Source organism: Chelonoidis abingdonii, chromosome 6 (genome assembly GCF_003597395.2).
Source record: "Chelonoidis abingdonii isolate Lonesome George chromosome 6, CheloAbing_2.0, whole genome shotgun sequence".
NCBI classification, from domain to species: domain Eukaryota; kingdom Metazoa; phylum Chordata; order Testudines; family Testudinidae; genus Chelonoidis; species Chelonoidis abingdonii.
In genome coordinates this window covers 101,858,000-101,877,489 of record NC_133774.1, presented here as the reverse complement: position 1 = coordinate 101,877,489, position 19,490 = coordinate 101,858,000, and the positions used below count along the sequence as shown (strand labels likewise).

General features: G+C 41.5%; 1 protein-coding gene across 5 annotated transcripts in view; it reads left to right on the top strand.

Annotated features, from left to right (window-relative positions):
* The window catches only part of PRUNE2 (prune homolog 2 with BCH domain), a 160,728-nt gene that overhangs the window by 118,150 nt on the left and 23,088 nt on the right, over nt 1–19,490 (top strand). For all 5 annotated transcript variants that reach the window (XM_032774967.2, XM_075067293.1, XM_075067292.1 and 2 more), the window contains 3 exons: nt 4,147–4,226; nt 5,430–5,630; nt 17,655–17,831. In XM_032774967.2, coding sequence (XP_032630858.1) covers nt 4,147–4,226; nt 5,430–5,630; nt 17,655–17,831 — 458 coding nt within the window. The remainder of the gene's footprint in view (nt 1–4,146; nt 4,227–5,429; nt 5,631–17,654; nt 17,832–19,490) is intronic.

Here is a 19,490-nt window from a genome sequence, read left to right as displayed (position 1 = left end):
GTTGCTTTTTGATGCTTATGCAATGACAGAATATTTTTCTGTTTCACAGAACAATAAGGAAAATTTAAATTTAAAACCAAACCCTATTTTAGCAACATTTTTACAATATCAAGAAAACACGTCTATTCATATTGCCAACCTTTTCAAACTTGTGCCTATAGTTAGACACCTAAATAAGTGGCCTGATTTTCAGAAGTGCCGAACTCCTGCAGTTCTCATGCTTAGATTTAGGCACCTATATTTTAAAATGTTAATAAAACACATTTTAAATAAAACCTGAATGTGGACACTAAAGCAAATATATTCACAAATATGTTCACTCCCCCGCTGATATCTGCATATAATATTTTATTTAGTTTTACTGGGACATCTAAATGTCATTATAAAACTCAGGCTTCATTTCATGTTAGTTTAAAAGGATGAGTTAGTTTTAATAACAGAATTTTACTATGTATTGGTCAAAGTAGTTAAATCTTTAATCATTTATTTACATTTTGTAAGGAAACAGTGATGACCTTCTAAGTGTCAGTTTTCTGTAGAGCTTCTGTGCACAGATAACATTTATTTTGATTCTACTATTTAGTGTTAGCACTTACAGACAATTTAATGCTATTTATTTTATCCATTAGCAGGGTGCTTTGATGAGACTTTTTCATTTATTCTACTGTTGTCCAAAACAAGAAAGTAAAATACAAAGCCTCTTTGACAACCACCAGACATGTTCCAAAGTGGTGTGTTTTGTAGATGAAATTAAGCAATTAAAACAATTCCTTTTTCAGTACTCAAGTTATTCAGCTTTGCATGGGAAATTCATTATGCAGTAAATCTGGTGAAGTGATGACAAAGCATTTCATTTAGGGAGAAGGCCTGCCCTAACGTAATCCAGAATGTACAAGCCTTTGGGCCTCTAGACAATTCCCAGGCTCCATAGTCACAAAGCAGAGATGGAATCCTAAAATGAAAACTTGCCCACCTAGCTCCTGCCCATGCAAAGTCTAGACATGGCATTGTTGCATGAGGCTAGATAATAAAGTGCCTCCTCTGATGTTCCTTCATGGGCATAGGTTTGCCCAGCTGATTGATATCTAGGGAGATTGTACAGGCCACCAATTCTAAGAGCTCACTGGAAGGAGCTGGGTGGCACTCTGTCAGAGGAAAGCTAATCTTATGGTAAAATAATTGAACTGGAATCAGGACTTTGGGGCTCAATTCCTTCCTATGCCGCAGTCTTCCTCTGTGACCTTGTGCAAGTCACTTAAGGCCTGATCCAAGGCCCATTGAAATCAGTGGAATTTTTCTATTGACATTATTGAGCTTTGGATCGGGCCCTTAAACATTCTGTTCTTCAGTTCCCTATCTGTAAACTGAAGGTAATAGTTCCCCTCTCTCACCTTTTGTCTGGCATGTCTATTTAGATTGTAAGTTGTTCAGGGCAGGGACTGTCTCTTACTGTGTGATTGCATAGTGTTTAGTACAATGGGGCCCAAATGTTGGTTGGGGTCTCTATACACTACCGTCATACGATAAATACATCATAATAATAAATAACCAAAGAAGGTCATGCTCTGACACTGCTCCCAGGGTGCTGGCCAAACAGCCAGATAGGATTTATTTTTTTTTCCAACAAAGTATATAGAAAGAATGTACAGCCAGGAAAGCTGTAACAAAGAACTAAGGCAAGCTGGATTAATTAGGCACCTCATCAGTTCACATTAGTCTGCTGGATGAGACTCTTCTGAAGATACATTAGAGAAAAATACTTACTACTTTGCCCTTATCACAGCTCCAGCATAGGAATGTTAAAATTTTCTATACTGCAACTGATCTGCCTCATACTCCCTTTTCCACAACCATTACTTTAACCTCCTTCTTTGTCAATTTCTTAATTCCAAGATTGTTTCCCTTGGTGCCCTGTGACGATGATAATGTGTACAGGAGACATCTAGGTGGCAGTCAATTGTTATAATATTCTCTAAACCAGGGATCGGCAACCTTTGGCTCACAGCTCTCCAGGGTAAGCACCCTGGTGGGCTGGGCCTGTTTGTTTACCTGCCGTGTCCACAGGTTCAGCCGATCGCAGCTCCCACTAGCCGCAGTTTGCCACTCCAGGCCAATGGGGGCAGCGGGAAGCGGTGCAGGTCAAGGGATGTGCTTATTCTGGCGAGCCACGTGACAAAGGTTGCCAACCCCTGTCCTAAACCATTGGCAGAGCTGTTCAGTGGATAAGCAGAGCCTCTTATAGATACAACTGAATGGAAACTGGCTCCATCAAAACAGGTCTTCCCATCTGGACAGGACAAGCTATAACATCATTCTACATATGGTCATAAACTCATGATAATGCAGATGATATCTGCATAACTAGAATATCCAGTCCCAGCCCAAAAATCAGATCCAGAGTGTGATTTTTTGGGGGGGAGGAGAGAACCGTCATACAAATCCATTTAACCCAGTTTTGTGTGATCCAGATGTGAAAACAAAATTATTTTTCTGCTGCTAAAAAAAAGTCAGACTATTTTTTAATTTAGATTGCTACTGTAAGAATATGCCTGAAGCTACATATTTGCATATTCACTATAATGAAGTTTAAAAGTTACACGAATATTGTGTGCTTTGTGTGTCCTTGCCTTCCATAAGAACACATATTTCACACTGTAATCAATGACATTTTTTTGAGTGAGCAAGGGAAGCAGGATCCGGTCTGATGGTATTAGAAACTCCCTTGTTACATTAACATCTTTGATCTTGTATTTATTTTCAATAATTAATTAGTAGTTATTTACAACATTCCAATTGAATGTTTATAAAGAGTTGGTTGCCTGTTCTCAAAAAGCTATTTAGCCATCGCATTATGGCCTTTTTTTCCAGTTCACAAACTATTTGCAAACAAAATTATGTTTTCCACAATTTTTTTTTTCTTTTTTAAAGTTATTCAACTAAATTTTTATGTGAAGATATTTCACTCTGGATTTCCTATGAATTGTTTCCTACAAATATTGCTTTGCATAATCAGTACTCATAATTTAAAACTGAGCTGTTTGGAAAGGACACATAGGTCACGCAGTATGTTTATTCTAATTGATTTAGTGTAACTTTTCAGAATAAGGTTTATGGTGTAAATAGTCACGGTTATGAAACTGAAATTCACTTTCAATTAATATTGTCACATTCATTTCGAATTTGCTGTTTCTGTGAACATTCCTACTAGCAAACTTATTTGTAAATTTTGTATGGAAAGTGAATACAAAACGGGAATGAACACAGCTGAAATTATTTATTTTAAAAAAAATGAATTTCCCGCCAGTATTTGCTATACATTATCCCAATTAATAGTCATTTTTAGGTATAATTATTAGTATAGTTCCCTAATATTTTTCTAATATTACTTGGTATGAAAGTTAAACATTTGGTAGGAGTTTTTGCAACATAGAAAATCTGTCACAAAATTCCAGGATATTATTTTTGTGCTTCTGAGTTCTTTCAGTCCTATACATGCCTTTCTGAAACTCCATGACAGAATGAGACACTTTAGCTGATTCACATGCATATTCAACCTTCTCTAAAGGTGTGAAATGATGGATTTTCCTGCAAAATAGCCCTAAAATATGAATAAAATCAAAATAATTTAATATCCTTTTAGTCTTAATGTTGATATACAGCAAATGTGATTATGGTAATTAGATTATTATGGAAGTCTTGCTATGATATGTGATTTGGGGGCAGTGGCTCAAGATAGCCACAACTTTCTTGCCTAATGCTGCACTGGCAACTTGCAAGAAGCCCAAGAGCTGCACTTAATTTGCATAAAATCGAAACAACTGCAGTCTGCTGAAGTGTGGTTACACAATGCTACGTCCTAATCCAAACGCAAATGCGTGATTATGTGGTGGAGTTTACAGTCTCCAGGGGCCACATCCCCATATCAACAATAGGGGTAACTAAGAGCTACCTGGACACATTCCATCAGTCACATTTTGGTCACCTCTTTATTACTGTAGCCTGTTTGCAAATCAAATATTAAAATTAGACATGTCTGAGGAAAGATAGTGCTCCAAATTAGATCAAATTATTATCTTTTGATCTTGGGCATCATGCACAAAAAATATGCCAATTTAAGGTGTTTCCTTTTTTCCCCTCCCCCCCCAGATTGGTACCAGAGGATGTGGGAATGGACATCCCCTTTGAGGAGGGTGTACTAAGTCCTGATGCTACAGAGATCAGGCCTGGTAAGAGAAACATTTATTCATTCATTCATGTCTGATTTCCATGACATTTAATTATTCAGTGAGAAGGATGTTTCTGTGCTGATAAGGCATCATTTCAATGTTAGGGAAAAAAGTGTTAAGTTTGCTTTATTTAGTTAATTCTGTACTTCATTTGACAAATGATAATAATTAGCAATGTGCCACATATTTTCCCTGGTCCTCTGTTTTCATCTGTCTGTTAATTATTACAAGAACTAAATGCATTAAGTACTCTGCCTTAAGTATGCTAAATTTGACTTCAGTCTAAATAGGGTAAGTAAGTTCAGGTATTAAAATACACTAATCCAAAGAAAAGAACTTAAAATATTGCATAAAATGCGATAGCAGGAAAGAAACCATGGCCAATTTATATTTTCATTAACTGAGAATACCTTAATTTACACCCAGCTATGAGGAACAAGGTTATGTTACATATTTGTAACTACTACTGTAGAGAACTTGACATATAATCAGAAAAAAATGCAGAGCAGCGTATTTGCAAAATAATACTACAGGAGTGATACCAAACACAAACTACAATAGACACCTAGAGGTGTATTCATTCTTTCTGGATTCAAAGGTACCTTGGGTCAACACTGAAATGAACTGTGTGATCCACATATACTTTCAGAAGCACATCTGAACTTTGCTTTTGACCCATAATTTTGTAATAAGAAAAAAGTGCACCCGTATCTAAATATTACAGAATTTTGGAAAAGGTGGGAACCAGATCTGAATTTTCTCGCTCAGGGCTGTCTTCAAAGCAGCTAGGTCCCATTTTGAACAATTTAAGAGAAAGTGATTATGATTAATAATGGTGTTACTATTAGAGTATGGAACATGGCAATACAAGTCCTTCATCTGTCATTTAAATATAATGATAATTTTTACTGAATTTATAGGATCAAATTCTGTCCTTGGATGCTTCTATATGTATCTCACTGAGGTCATTGGGACTTCATATAATGTAGAGCTTCTAGCTACATTTGACATTTCTGAAGACATAATTCTATTTTGGTTTCTTGTAAACTTTTTTTTTTACAATTGATTTTATATATTATACAATTTTAAATGACTGGTTGATAGAAAATCTCTTTGTTAAATGTGTTTATCGTTATTCAAAAGCATTCAATAGGGCAGTTTTATCGGATACAGATACTCTTCTCTTTCTTCATATTTATTTAGAGCCACCTAATTCCCTGGATCTTAATGGTTCCCATCCCAGAAGAATAAAGCTCAGTGCTCCAAACATCAACCTTTCTTTGGACCGAAGTGAAGGATCTGTCCTTTCTGATGATAATCTGGATACGCCAGATGAAATTGACATCAATGTAGATGACCTTGACACACCTGATGAAGCAGATTCTTTTGAATACACTGGAAATGGTAATAAACTAGACTGGAAGACATTATCCAGAAATAAAGTAGGCTTTTCCTCATTGCTTTAGATGGGCTTAGGTCTGTCTCTTGTGTGTCAAGGTTTAGGCAGTGTAAGTAAATCTAATACTTCAGACTGGAAGCAAGATTTCCAAATAGTTCCATTGTCCGTTTCTGTCTCTTCCTCATGGAAAATAATCAGTGATGTCTACTTCTTTAGGGCCACATGGAGAACTAGATTAATTGATTAGCTGATTATCCTGGAGGTAAGAACAGCTAGCCATAGAAATGTAGAAGTTCAGACTTCTCTCACTCCCCAGCACTATTTTGGGACTTGTCCTGAGAAAAATCCCTCTTTGGTTAGGAGCATATTTTAGGATTTACCAGTTCTTTGATATTCAGTACTGGGTTAGGTACAGTTATAGGTATTACTACTTTGGTTTTCAGTATGTTTATGCTGCATAACTAGGAAGTACATTGACAGTTTAGAAAATTTGATCCTATGTCTCTCTTGACATTATTCATTTCCAGATTTCTCCTTCCCAGTTAATATTTTTGTTTCAGATTATTTTTGCTGATACCATAGCTTGCATTTTAGCAAGATGAATCTTATTTTGTTATTTTCTGTCCATTAATCTAATCCCCCTAGGTTCCTTTGTGTTGTCTTTGTCCTCATCAGTGTTTGGGATAACAACATTTATGTGTTTCATAAAAGTTCTCTTTATCTCTTCTTCTAGAATCTAGATCATTAATGAAGATATTACATAAAACTCAATCTAACACACTTCCTGGCAATACCTAGTAGACAACTTCCTCAACCAAAAGTTAATGTTTTGTCATAACCCTTTGTGCACCTTCAGCCAGTTTTTATACTGTGGGACTGTTCACATCCAAGTCGGTTTGAATTAATATTGAGAGCAATTTCATGATATACTGTAGTAAATGGTTTACTAAAATCCTAATTATTCTATCTACTCCTTTTCATTCATTTTCTAGTTATTAATTTAGTAATTCTCTTTAAAAAATAAAACATTTGAATTTATTGGGCAAGATCAGTTCTTAATAAGCAATGCTTCTTATTGCACGTGGTTCCATTATTCTTTCCATGTTTAGTGATTTTTTTCTCTCTCTCTATTTGTTTATTGTGTTCCTGGAGACAGAGGCGAGACTTACAAAAGAATTATTGTCAGGATCACGCTTACTTATTTCTTGGCAATACTCTCTCTAGGTACTTAGTTGGTCCTCATTACTATGTGAGGAGCTGAGATACCAATCATTAATGGATTTTATCCTTTCAACTTCTCTGTGAGTTAGGGAATTATCCCCATTTTACAGAGAAGGAACTGAGGTGTAAGGTGAATTATGTAACTTGCCCAAGGTCACACACAGAGTCTGCAGTTGAGCTGGGAATTGAATACACGTCTCCCAAGTCCCATGCAGTGCCTTACTAGACAAGACCATCCTTACTACTTTTGGTACATGCCCACTTTTCCATGCCTTTTTAAAAATAAGCTTTTCATATTTTTTTTTACGATGAGACCCTCATTGTTCTTAGAGATAAAGGGATAATTTCAGTAAAGGATATTCTGGTATGTGCCAGCAATGGAATGTACAGGACCATTGCAGTTCCAAAAGAGTGTATCACTGACAGGGAGGGCCGAGGACAGAAGGGGAAGTGTTGATTCAGTGCACTGACTAAGCACCTGTGCTGGCAGAGCTCCTGTTGAGCTCCAGGCAGAAATTAAAGCTGTCTTTCCCCTGAGAGATGGTGTCAGTGCAAACACTCGCAACCCTCCACAGCACTTATCCCCATCTGGTGCAGTGGGCCAAACTACTGCCCCATTCTGTATCAGTGGAAATTAATCTGGCCCTAATTATATTACATAGTACTGTACATGTTATTAAGATGAAAACTGATTTGGCATTTAAATTATTGCCCATTAGGCCCTAATCCAACAATGCATTTAGGACCTTGGAGTCAATTGGACGACTACAAACGTAAGCACATGGTATGCGTTTACTTAACCAAAGCCTTAATTCTGTATATGAAATGCTTCTCCGGCTGGATGTAGTGTCTACAATAGACTGTAGAGTTCTAGTGAATTCAGCATTCTTCCTTGATTAAGTTAAAGCAAGTTAGATTTTGTGTTGCTAGCAAATAAATGGACATCATTGTTTGGAGTCAGTATTTGGACTGCAAGTTTTTATAATAAAATATCAGTTAATGTTAATCTCTCTTCCCATTTTAGAGAAAATGCTGCAAAACTACATGCAGTTAATGAAGCATGTGCACCTGTAATCACAGTCCTGCAAAGAAAAAATACGGTACAATGAAAGTCCTTATGGGACATATTACAGCAGAAAAAATCTCCCTGTTACAAAATTTCTGTGAACACCTGGCCAAATCTTGATAGTCATCAGATAAGGAGACAGAGTTTTTTGTTCTGCTCATATAGTTCTAGACAGATATTATATCTGAATAAAAGTCAGTTCAGACTTTGACATTTACCAGAACAAATCTACTGTGCATGTTGCATTGATCAGCAGTATTCTGAAAGTCAGCAGCGAAACTTAACATGTTTCACAATGAATGTATTATTGTTATTTGTGTTACAGTATTGCCTAGAAGCTGCAACCAATTCTTGTGCTCTGATATGCTAGGCACAGCAGTCCCTGCAATGAAGACTATACAGTCTAAGGCCTTGGCTACACTTGCAAGTTGCAGCGCTGGTGAGGGGGTTACAGCGCTGCAACTTACTCGGTGTCCACACTTACAAAGCTCAGCCAGCACTGCAACTCCCTGTCTGCAGCGCTGGCTGTACTCCTGGTCTGCTACGGGTGTAGCGAATCCAGCGCTGGTGATGCAGCGCTGCTCATCAGGTGTGGACACTCACCAGCGCTGTAATTGGCCTCCAGGGTATTAGGAGGTATCCCAGCATACCTTTTCAGCCTCTCTGGTCATCGTTTCGCACTCCACTGCCCTGGGCTCAGGTGACCCGCCCCTTTAAATGCCCCGGGAATTTTAAAAATCCCCTTCCTGTTTGCTCAGCGAGGCGTGGAGTGCAATCAATCAATCAATCAGTGACCATGCCTCCACGCCCCAAACGAGCCCCAGCATGGAGCACTGCCGAGCTGCAGGATCTCATCAGTGTTTGGGGTGAGGAAGCTGTGTGCAGGCACAGCTGCGCTCCAGCCGTAGAAATTATGATACCTACGGCCAGATATCAAAGTCAATGCAATACAGGGGCTATGACCGGGACGCGGTGCAGTGCAGGGTTAAGGTAAAGGAGCTGCGGAGTGCCTACTGCAAAGCACGTGAGGGAAACCACCGCTCAGGTGCTGCCCCCACGACCTGCCGTTTTTACAAGGAGCTGGATGCGATACTTGGATGTAACCCACTGCCAATCCGAGGATCACGATGGACAGTTCAGAGCCTGGAGAGGAGGGGGAGGGTGTAGAGGAACCCGAGAGGGAGGCTACTGAGGTGTTTGGAGACTCCCAGGAGTCATGCAGCCAGGAGCTATTTTCCAGCCAGGAAGAAGCTAGCCAGTCGCAGCCGCTGGGACTTGGTAGTGAGGAACCAGCAGAGGAGCCTGTTCCCGGTAAGAAGCTTTTATTATAAGGATGGAAATGTTTTGGGAGGAGGGGGGCTATGGCTGCCTGCAAGCATGCCTAGATGTGGAATAGCCCATTGATTTGGTCTATCACGTCGCGGTAATCTGCCTCTGTAATCTCTTCAAAAGTTTCAGCCAGAGCGTGTGCAATGCGCTTCCGCAAGTTTATAGGGAGAGCCACCGTGGGTCCTTGTCCCAGTCAGGCTAACGCGTCCGCCATTGTGCCGTGAGGGGTGGGGGGACCATTGCTGCACACAGGCAAGCTGCGTAGGGACCAGGGCGGAATCCACATAGCTGTAGAAGACCCTCCCGCTCTTCCCAGGTGACCCGGAGCAGCGAGATATCGGGGAGGATAAAATTCTGTGGAAAATGCAGGGATACTGTTAAGTGCTATTTCCCTCTAGCTGCTCTTTGCTTTCCCCAATTCACAGAAACCCATGATCCCAGAGTCAAGCAGCCCCCCCCCCCCAGGTGAGCCGCCCAAGATGGCTCCCAGGAGTGACCTGCTGTGGATGGGGTGTAGGGTTCAGTGCTAGTATCCCTGTAGCTGTGCTTTCCCAAGCAGATGTGAGTCAAGTTCCCAGTGAGCCGCGTGTTGCAAGTGCTCTTTCCCTGTGTGGCAGCTGCTGTTTCAGTGCTATTTCCCTGCTAGCTCCCCTTTCCCAAGTCACAGAAACCCCATGATCCAGAGTCAAGCAGCAGGTGAGCCCCCCTTCCCAGGTGAGCCGCGTGTGGGGAAACTCACCATTTCTCTCTGCAGCTGCGGCCTCTCTGTGCTATGCTCGCAATGTGTAAATGATGCTACAAATAGTCTTAAAAACAATACAGGCTCTGTAGTAAAGTTTATCTCTCTGTGTTTTTTTTAAAGTGACCTTGGATACTGCTCCATCAGCGCAGACTTCTGAAAAACTACGGAACTTAAGAAAAAAACCAAGGAAGAGTAAGGAGGAGCTGGTGAAAGCAGTTATGAATCTGTATTCCACAGATAATAAAAAGTTGCAAGACTGGAGGGAAAATGAAAGCAGGAAAAGGAACAGGCTGCCAAGAGAAAGGAAAAGGCTGCCAAGAGAAAGGAATTGGCTACCAAGAGAAGCACAAATCGGCTGCTAAGCATCCTGGAACGCCACACAGACCTCATGCAGTCAATGCTAGCCATGCAGGCAGAGCACTACCGTGCCTTCCTCCCCCCATCCCAAAGCTCAACCCATTGTGCCCCACTGTTCCTCAAAACACCCTTCTCCAGCATCCTGGTTCTTACCACCACCAGCTGCCCCCAACACCCATACGTTCACCTCTAACAGCCCTGAGAACTACGACCCTTACCCTATGCACTCAACCCCCATCACCATGCAGCATATTAATCCTGAAGTGCAGCAGGCATTGCACAGCACTCAAGGAAGGACATATTCAAACCTCTGACTTTACTGCTCATCACCCTACCCCCCTGCCTGTTTTATGTACTGTATATTTTTAATAAAGGATTTCTTTGTCTTTTAAAACAGTTTTTATTATTACAGAAAGTGAAACATACTGTACCACAAGTGAAAAATAGGCACTGCAAATCATTGCAACCACTGCACTTCACTCCTGTGGAAGGCACCCAACATTACTGTTGGCTTTCAGCCTCAAAATTGCTCCTTTAAGGCATCCCTAATCCTTGAAGCACTGTGCTGGGCCTCTCTAGTAGCCCTGCTCTCTTGGCTGTGCAAATTCAGCCTCCAGGCGTTGAACCTCGGAGGTCCATTCGTCACTGAAGGTTTCACCCTTCCCTTCACAAATATTATGGAGGATACAGCACGCGGTTATAATCGCTGGGCATGCTGCTTTCCCCCACGTCTAGCTTCCCGTAGAGACCTTCTCCATCTCCCCTTTAAACGGCCAAAAGCACACTCCACAGTCATTCTGCACTCGGCTCAGCCTGTAGTTGAACCGGTCCTTGCTCCTGTCAAGCTTCCCTGTATACGGTTTTCATGAGCCAAGGCATTAACGGGTAAGCGGGGGTCTCCAAGGATCACAATGGGCATTTCGACGTCCCCCACTGTGAATCTTCCTGTCTGGGAAAAAAGTTCCCTGCCTGCAGCTTCCTGAACATGCCACTGTTCCGAAAGATGGGGCGTTTGGGCCATGCGTGCACCTTTCCAGAGACCATCCTGTGTAAATTCGGTGTGAAACGCCCACAGTGATCCACAAGCGCCTGGAGAATCTAGGAAATACCTTCGAATTAACATACTCGGGATGTGCACCGTACGGTCAGGGGGCGCGGTCGCGTTGTTTTCCGGTGGCACACTAGGCTCACTGCTGGCTGCCCAATCTATGACCTTCTCCTGGGCGCCCACTCCAGTGTAGGGCACATTCAACTCTCACTTTCCGTGGAAGGCATACGGAGATGCCTCACTGCATAATTCCGAATCTTACTCTGGCTCTCCTAACCCTGGGGCCCTCTCCCTAGCAGCGAATATACATGGCGACTACCCAACTCGGGGCCTTGCAAACTTCGCTGATCTTCCCGGTCTATCACGGTCGCGGAGCTCGACCTTTCCCTCCACTCACTTATAGATGGGTTCGCGCACTAACTGGGGCCCTAAACCTTTCAGGCCTACCGGGGGCAACCTTTTCAGAGCCCAACCGGGCCAATCCATATTCCAGGGGCCCGAACTGGGCCCCAACCAATTGGGGGATCTTAAACCAGGGCCCGAACATTTCCAGGGGCCTACCTCGGGTCCTACGCTGGTGGGGCCTCGTCAATCGCGATTCCTTTGCCGAGCTATTCACAGAGCTCGCAATAGCCACCGTTAGTGTCACTCGCAACCAGACAGGGCAGCTCTCGAGTCTCTCGCTGTCCTCCCATTTGTCGTTGGCCTAACCCAGAAGGCGGTTTGCGGACTCGTATCGGGGTCCCCTCATCACTTAGGGCGCCCCAACCCAGTTCCCAGAGGTGGCTGCAACGTGGCCTCTCTAAGACTCATTTCGGGTATAAGGCGTTTATGCTGCAGCAACACTCTGCTCGTGCTCCTCCCAGCTATTCGGTTGCGCCCATGACTCGAATTCCATGTGCCTCCTACCTCACGTTGTTGGTTTGGCGCACGCAGGCCCATAATTAGGTGCACATGGCGCAGCTCTTCCCCGGCTTGCCCTGCGTGCAAGCGGTTTCGTTCCTGTAGCCACAAAGCAATTTTTTAGGGGCCCTTTGAGATCAAGCCACAGGACGCAACCGTCAGATGGGGACCTATCTGGGCGGCTTCGTATGCCGTAGTGTTCAATCATGGGCGCTGCCGCTTCTCCTTCAAAGCTGCTCTACTATTAGGAGGCACAATATGCTTGACTTAGTTCACGGGGACTCGCTAGCCACTGGGTGATGTTGGGCTCCGGCACACATTCATCGCAACTGTCCTCAGCGCGCTGCGCGCGTCCATTCTTACTAAATCACGCAGCAACCTCACAATGGCACCAAACGGTTGCTTTGAAAAGGGACAGCACTGCACCACACCACGGGTCGTTGGGACAGGAAGCGGAATGACCCGCAACCTTCCGTCCCCTTCCCACAACCCACAGCACCAAAATGGGACGAGATGCTCTGTGGGATAGCTGCCCACAATGCACCACTCACAACAGCGCTGCAAATGTGGACACACTGCAGCGCTGGTCGCTGTCAGTGTGGACACACTGCAGCGCTGGCCCTACACAGCTGTATGACCACAGCTGTAACTACCAGCGCTGCAAAAATGTAAGTGTAGCCATGCCCTAAATAGACAAGACAAAGTGTTGGATGAAGGAAGTAGTATTAGCTGTGTTTCATATATAGGGAGCTAAAGGACACAGAAATGAAGGGACGTTTCCAAGGTCATATAAGCTTGCATATGGCAGAACCAAGTAACCATGATCAACTGAATCTAATTCTAGTGCCTTAACCCAGATACTATTGTCTCTCTCATACTACTTATGTAAAACAATTTATAGCATTGCTTAATTTAACTGTTCTGATGGTGCGAGAGATCTGGTTATTGTGCTAATTCTTTTTTGATACATAACTGGCCTTATACACAATTTGTATAAATGAATAATAATTATAATTTGTTTCTATGTGGGGAACCACACATTCACAACCAACAACAGAGGACAACTTTTTAATATATTTTAACTAAATTCTTCTTTGCATATAAATGTTCTGTTATCAGAAAGGACATTGTAAATTAAAAGTTCTCGGAATGATCATTTCAACATTCAAGGAACAGTAATGTCAGCTTAAGCTGTTATTGCTGAAGAGGATATCACTGTGTATACTCAGCCATCCATAAGCATTTCTAATGTCACCTCCGGTTAGAGGAAAGAGCTTGTTATGGGCAGATGTGGAAAGTGATGATGAGCTGACTAGACAGTTGAAATGTAAAAAAAAAAAAAAAAAAAAAAAATCCTTGGTTTCTGCAGAGAAGTTTTCAGAATTTGACTATATTGAATAGTGCATGAAAGCTAACTGTTTCTGAATATAAGAAAAGGAGCGGGGGGAAATCAGCTGGATGCAAATACCAATGATTTCAATGGGAATTGTTCCCATTTACCCCAGGTCTGAATTTGGCCCCATGTTTTTATGTTACATTCTAAATCAGACAGTTCATCATTTACTCACTAAATATGAGCCATTTACCAAGTACCATTAACTTAAAGAGTTCAAGGTGTCCATTCCTATTTTTTCTTATACTTGGAGGGTTATGTCCTGGATTGGACCTGAAATGTCTATGTGAACTGACAGAACTTTGCTCAAGGAATTTATTCCGTTACTCAGATTAGCAAAAAAAATACAAAAAAACCCCAGCTTCAAGTTGATTTAAGTGCTCCATTTACCTCATGTGAAAAAAAACCCTTAAAATCAGAAAACAGACTGGCTGAGTAGGAAGAAAAATCTTCCTTGGGGATTCGTATCTTTACAAAGCTGTGTATAGTGAGAAAATAGGGTCTGAATCAAATTATTTGATTTACCTCTATCATAAACATAGAAAGAAGGGTTGCATAAAAATCCCTCCTTGGCAGCTGTTCAAAATCGCTTTACCTGTAAGGTGTTAAGAAGTGCAAATAACCTAGTTGGCACCTGACCAGAAGGACCAAAAGAAAAGAAGATACTTTCAGATCTGGAGGAAGTGGGGGTTGTTTATGGCTCTCTTTCTTGTTCCCTCTCCGAATGGAGAGAGAGAGAGACCAAGCAACATCTCCTAAAAATATACCTGGAATGATTGATCTAAAATTACAGAAATTGTAAGTAGGCAAGGAAATGCATTAGGTTATCTTTTGTTTTACCTTGTGAATTTTCCCTATGCTAAAGAGGTAGTTTCATTCCTGTTTTGTAACTGTGAAGCTGAGCCAGAGGGGAATCCTCTGTGTTTTAAATCTTTTTATTTACCCTGTAAAGTTACCTTCCATCCTGATTTTGCAGGTGTGATTCTTTTACTTTTTCTTTATAAATAAAGTTCGTCTTTTAAGAACCTGATTGATTTTCAGCGTCCTAAAGACAAAGGGTTTGGTCTGTGTTCACATTGCTAACCAATTGGTTGGTGTATTATTCTCAAGCCTCCCCAGGAAGGGGGGTGAAGGAGTTTGTGGGGAGAGGGACTTCAAGTGATTTTTGTGTAAATCACTTGGTGGTGGCAGCAATACCATACAAGGACAAGGAAAGGAATTTGTGCCTTGGGGAAGTTTTTAACTTAAGCTGGTAGAAATAAGCTTAGGAGGTCTTTCACGTGGGTCCCCACATCTGTACCCCAGGGTTCAGAGTGGGGAGAGAGGAACCCTGATTACCTCTAAAGCCAATCACAGTGTCAACAAATTATGTCTCAAGTACCCAAATCCAAACAGCAAGACTCCAGATCCTTCTCAATAAAACTGAAGTTTGATCTTGGAAGTTCAGGAAGGCACAGAGCCATTATCATTCTGGTACAGCACAAGTGACAGACAAGCCCAGTTTGTGTAAATGATGGTTAATGACAACTCCAGCTGTCCTGTTTTTCATTGCTATCAACTTATCAAGTAAGGGTATGGCTGGAGTGGGATCTACTGTCTCTGAGCATCTCTGATACTAGACCTGGATTTTGTATCCTGAAGAACTAGTCATCTTCCTTTTCTGGACCATGAGTTTAAACAAGTAATTTAAACACAGAAATGGGGACTGTTGCAAAAGAGCTCGTATATAAAATACTAATACATACTTCTTTTCCCCCCGTGGTGGTAAGTACCAGAAGTTTCAGCAGTTCATTAATTCAAAAGATTACAGAAATAAATCTGATTTATTCATGAATATTTTTTGAACAGTAATACAAGAAATACTGGCCTTTTTCTCCTAGAAGGGTAAAGGCCTTGTTTGCACTGGAGAATTTTATAAGAAACTTTGGGCCTCTTAGCATGCTTGTAAAACACCTTGAAAACAGTGAAGCTAGTCTGATTTACATTAGCTGAGGAGCTGGCCCCTTTAGTCCATACACAGAAGTGCTCCAAGCGAGTTACATGTGGGCCAAAACTCTGCTTTCAGTAGTGCTCAGTATTAGTTCAGTTGGAGCTGTTTCAGCCTGCACTGGCTTGGAAGCAGTACAGACATCACTAAACAGTTCAGACTGAAATGTTTCAGATAATGGTCCCCTTACTGCCCCACAGGACACTTGTGGCCTTTCAAACCCCGAGGCCCAGAAACCACTGCTTCTGGGAAGTTGTGACAAGAACTGCAGGACAAATACCCAGGGGACAATGCTAGCATGCACACAGGGCAAAACTACAGTGGTTCCGTACATGGGTATGCATGGCTAATGTGGACACTGTTTGTATTAAAATAGTGTGTCTTCATCAGCTCAGTTAGGAATGCTGCATTAAACAGAACAGATATGTCAACCTAAACACAAAATATAAATATATTTGCAATTCAGCCAAACTAAATAGATTCTTGGTTGTTTTTTGTTAGGGTTTAAAATGCTTCCATTTTTTCCCCAAATTTTCTTGCTAGCTATATTTAGTCTTTTCACTTAAGACTGAGCTTGCTATTTATGTGTATCTTGCACTGAAAAAAATTCTCTGCTTCTCTGCCATATCTGTCTTCAGGGCTGTTTCCTCTCTTTCTGAGGAGGAGATGTTTGCTCAGATTGCCTGCTTATTGGTGATGTGTGTTCACAATGCTAAAATGCCCCAGGAAGATTAATAAAAAATGGATGGAAACGAGGAACAGATTCACTCAAAAATTCTATATTGTAGTCAATAGCTAGGGAAAGAAATTAAATAATTTCAACTACAAATGAAGTTAGTACCCTATGCTAATTTTTATGTTGCCAGCCACTAAATCTCACAACCGGGGATATAATTAGACATACATTAGCAGCCATGCTTTTCAATGCAGAATGGATATATGTGTTTTGCTAATTACTTGACATACTCGCAGGAGTATCAGAAACCAACTCTTGTCCCTTGTTACTCCGTTAATCTATTTACTCCTAATTTAGAACTAAATTCTGCAGCATCTTTTGTGACTGTGCAACTCCCAAAATGCAGCAGAAATACAGTGACATCCTGCGTGGGCTGGGGGGACTGGGAAACAGAGGGGCTGTGCTGAGGGCCTCCATAGTCCTCTGTGGGCTTTGAATGTGAGTCTGACTGCTGAGTGCCTGAATTTTATATACCAGTGCATCACAATCCCTGCTCCACACTTTACATCCAGGAAGAGAGTTTGTAGTTCCTCCATCCATGTGTTTATTTGATCTTTTTAGCAGGGGACAAAGATTTCATCCTTAGATGAAAGGGATTACAAGGAGTAAAATCCACACCCTGAAAATTTTGTTTAATATATTGGAGCAGCCAGCCATGTGGAGTCTGATGTTTTTGGATGTGAAGTAGTTCTCTGAATGTTGTTTGGTTTAATCTGCTATTTCTCAGTTTCAGATCCCTTTGATGTCCACCAAAAAAATAAAAAAAGAGGAGGAACACTTGATAAAAGGGAAAAAGTTGAGAACAATGCAGCCCTATTATTTTCCTTCTCTGCCCCCTCCCTCGACAAGCACTGGTGTGACCAAGGGCTTAATTTCTCCATTTTAACTTTGTACTTTACATTTTTGGTATAGTTATCACACCAGCAACCCATATCATTGAAGAGCTGCAGTTCAATAGCCACTGCAAGTTGCTGATCAGTGTTACATTCCATTTTGTTATCTGCAGAACATAAAGGCAATTCTGCACTGTGATTACTTACTATTATCATGTTCAAAATGGTGAAGAGAGAGGCAGATCTGACCAAGTGGCTGTTACAAGGTCACTTTCTGTTCTCATTTATAGCACTGTAAATCCAGACTAACTCTAATGGCTTTAAAGGGACAGTTGAGTTCACTGAGTTACCACAAATTTGGACCACTCTAATTAAGAAGATACTATAGTATTATGTGCTGTTTTATTTTTTCAGAAGACCAAGCAGCTGTTAGGGATGTTTTCCAAGAAGAATCTGAATCCATTCCGGAGTATACTGCTGAGGAAGAGCGACAAGACAACAGGTTATGGAGAACGGTAGTGATTGGCGAACAGGAGCAGAGGATTGATATGAAAGTCATTGAGCCTTACAAAAAAGTTATTTCTCATGGAGGTAGGGAACTCCTAAAAGCATTTTTACAGTGATGTGAAAAACCATGCTTCATCAGCCAGGGGAAAACTGAGTTCATTTTTCAGCCACCTATATAAACAACTCTCAGACTCTCACTTTACAGTAAATACTAGGGGGCCAGATTCATGCCTGGGCTGTTGCTGAAGACCCAGGTGCAGAGCCCCATTTGCCAAAAGTCCACTGTGATGGCAAAAAAGCAGCTGCAAATGCCTGTCCATCAGAGGGCCAGTGGGCCACTAGCTTATACCCAAAACTGAGTGGTCTTGTCAGCAAGGGGACATGCCCTGACTCAGCACATTTCCTGAGCAGCTGGGATCTTATAGCACCCCCAGTGGAACTGAAAGCCGCTCATCTGTGGCAGAAACCACCTAAGAGAATAATTGTATAGAAATATTCACCCTACAGGGAGGGTAGTTGGTCTTTCTAGAGATACAGGGAGATCAACTGGTTCAAGGAGCTATCATTTTCATCTTTCTGTTCCATGGGTAAATTTAACCTGCAGAGTTTGGAAGTTCATTTGGAAAGACTAGATTACCTCCAACCATGGGGTATGGGTTACATCCCTCAGCAGTATTCCTTGCTGTGCTGAATTATTTCTGGGAAAGGTAATGGGCCTGATTCTGTTCAAACTTACACTGGGGGAAATCAGAAGTAACTCCAATGAAGTAAATTGACTTCATCCAGTGTAAAACTGCTGTAAAGGGAGATCTACCTAAGTCAGGCCCAATGTTTGATTCAACCTGGCAAAGGTAGAAATGAGATGATCATAGAATCATAGGACTGGAAGGGACCTCAAGAGGTCATCTAGTCCAGTCCCCTGCACTCATGGAAGGAGTAAGTATTATCTAGACCATTCCTGATAGATGTTTGTCTAACTGCTCTTAAAAATCTCCAATGATAGGTACTTTAAATACCTGAGCTTCTCAAACAACAGCAAATATACTAATATAGATGCCTTATTAGCAACATGATACTCATAGCATAAAATTCCCTTTCAGTAAAGAGTGAATGCTTTGGTTTTTCTATAGCCAGCTGACTGAAAAATCTACTCTGTAGGCTATAGATGTAATAGTTTTTGCCTCATGAAGTATGCTGTTCTGTGATTCATTAAACTACTTTTATTCTGTGCATGACTGCAACCATTTTCCAGAGCAAGAGTGTTCAGTTCCAAATAGGACATGCGATTAAAGGAAAAACTGCCCATAATGTATGCAGTGCTTCCCTGGGGCTTCAGCATATGTGCCCTTGATTAACCTGGAACATTGCTAAAGTTATTTTATGCCACTCATGAGCATCAATCAGCCTTTCACCAGCAATCGGAGCAAAAATTTTATTCTGTGTTTCTCGCATACTTGGTAATTATTAGACAATCCATCAAATATAACCAGGAAAGTGACCCCATTTAAGCTGTGTACTTGTAGTATTGGAGAGGCAAGGTGGGTGAGATAGTATCTTATTGGATCAACTTCTGTTGGTGAGAGAGACAAGCTATCAAGCCATACAGACTCTACTTCAGGTCGGTCAGGTCTTCCTCAATCTTTCTGGTCACTTACAACCTAAAAGCAACACCAGTGTTGATACAGTAGCTAAGCCCACCCCAAGTTATTTACCCCATTGGACTTGTTACCATAAATACTTAAA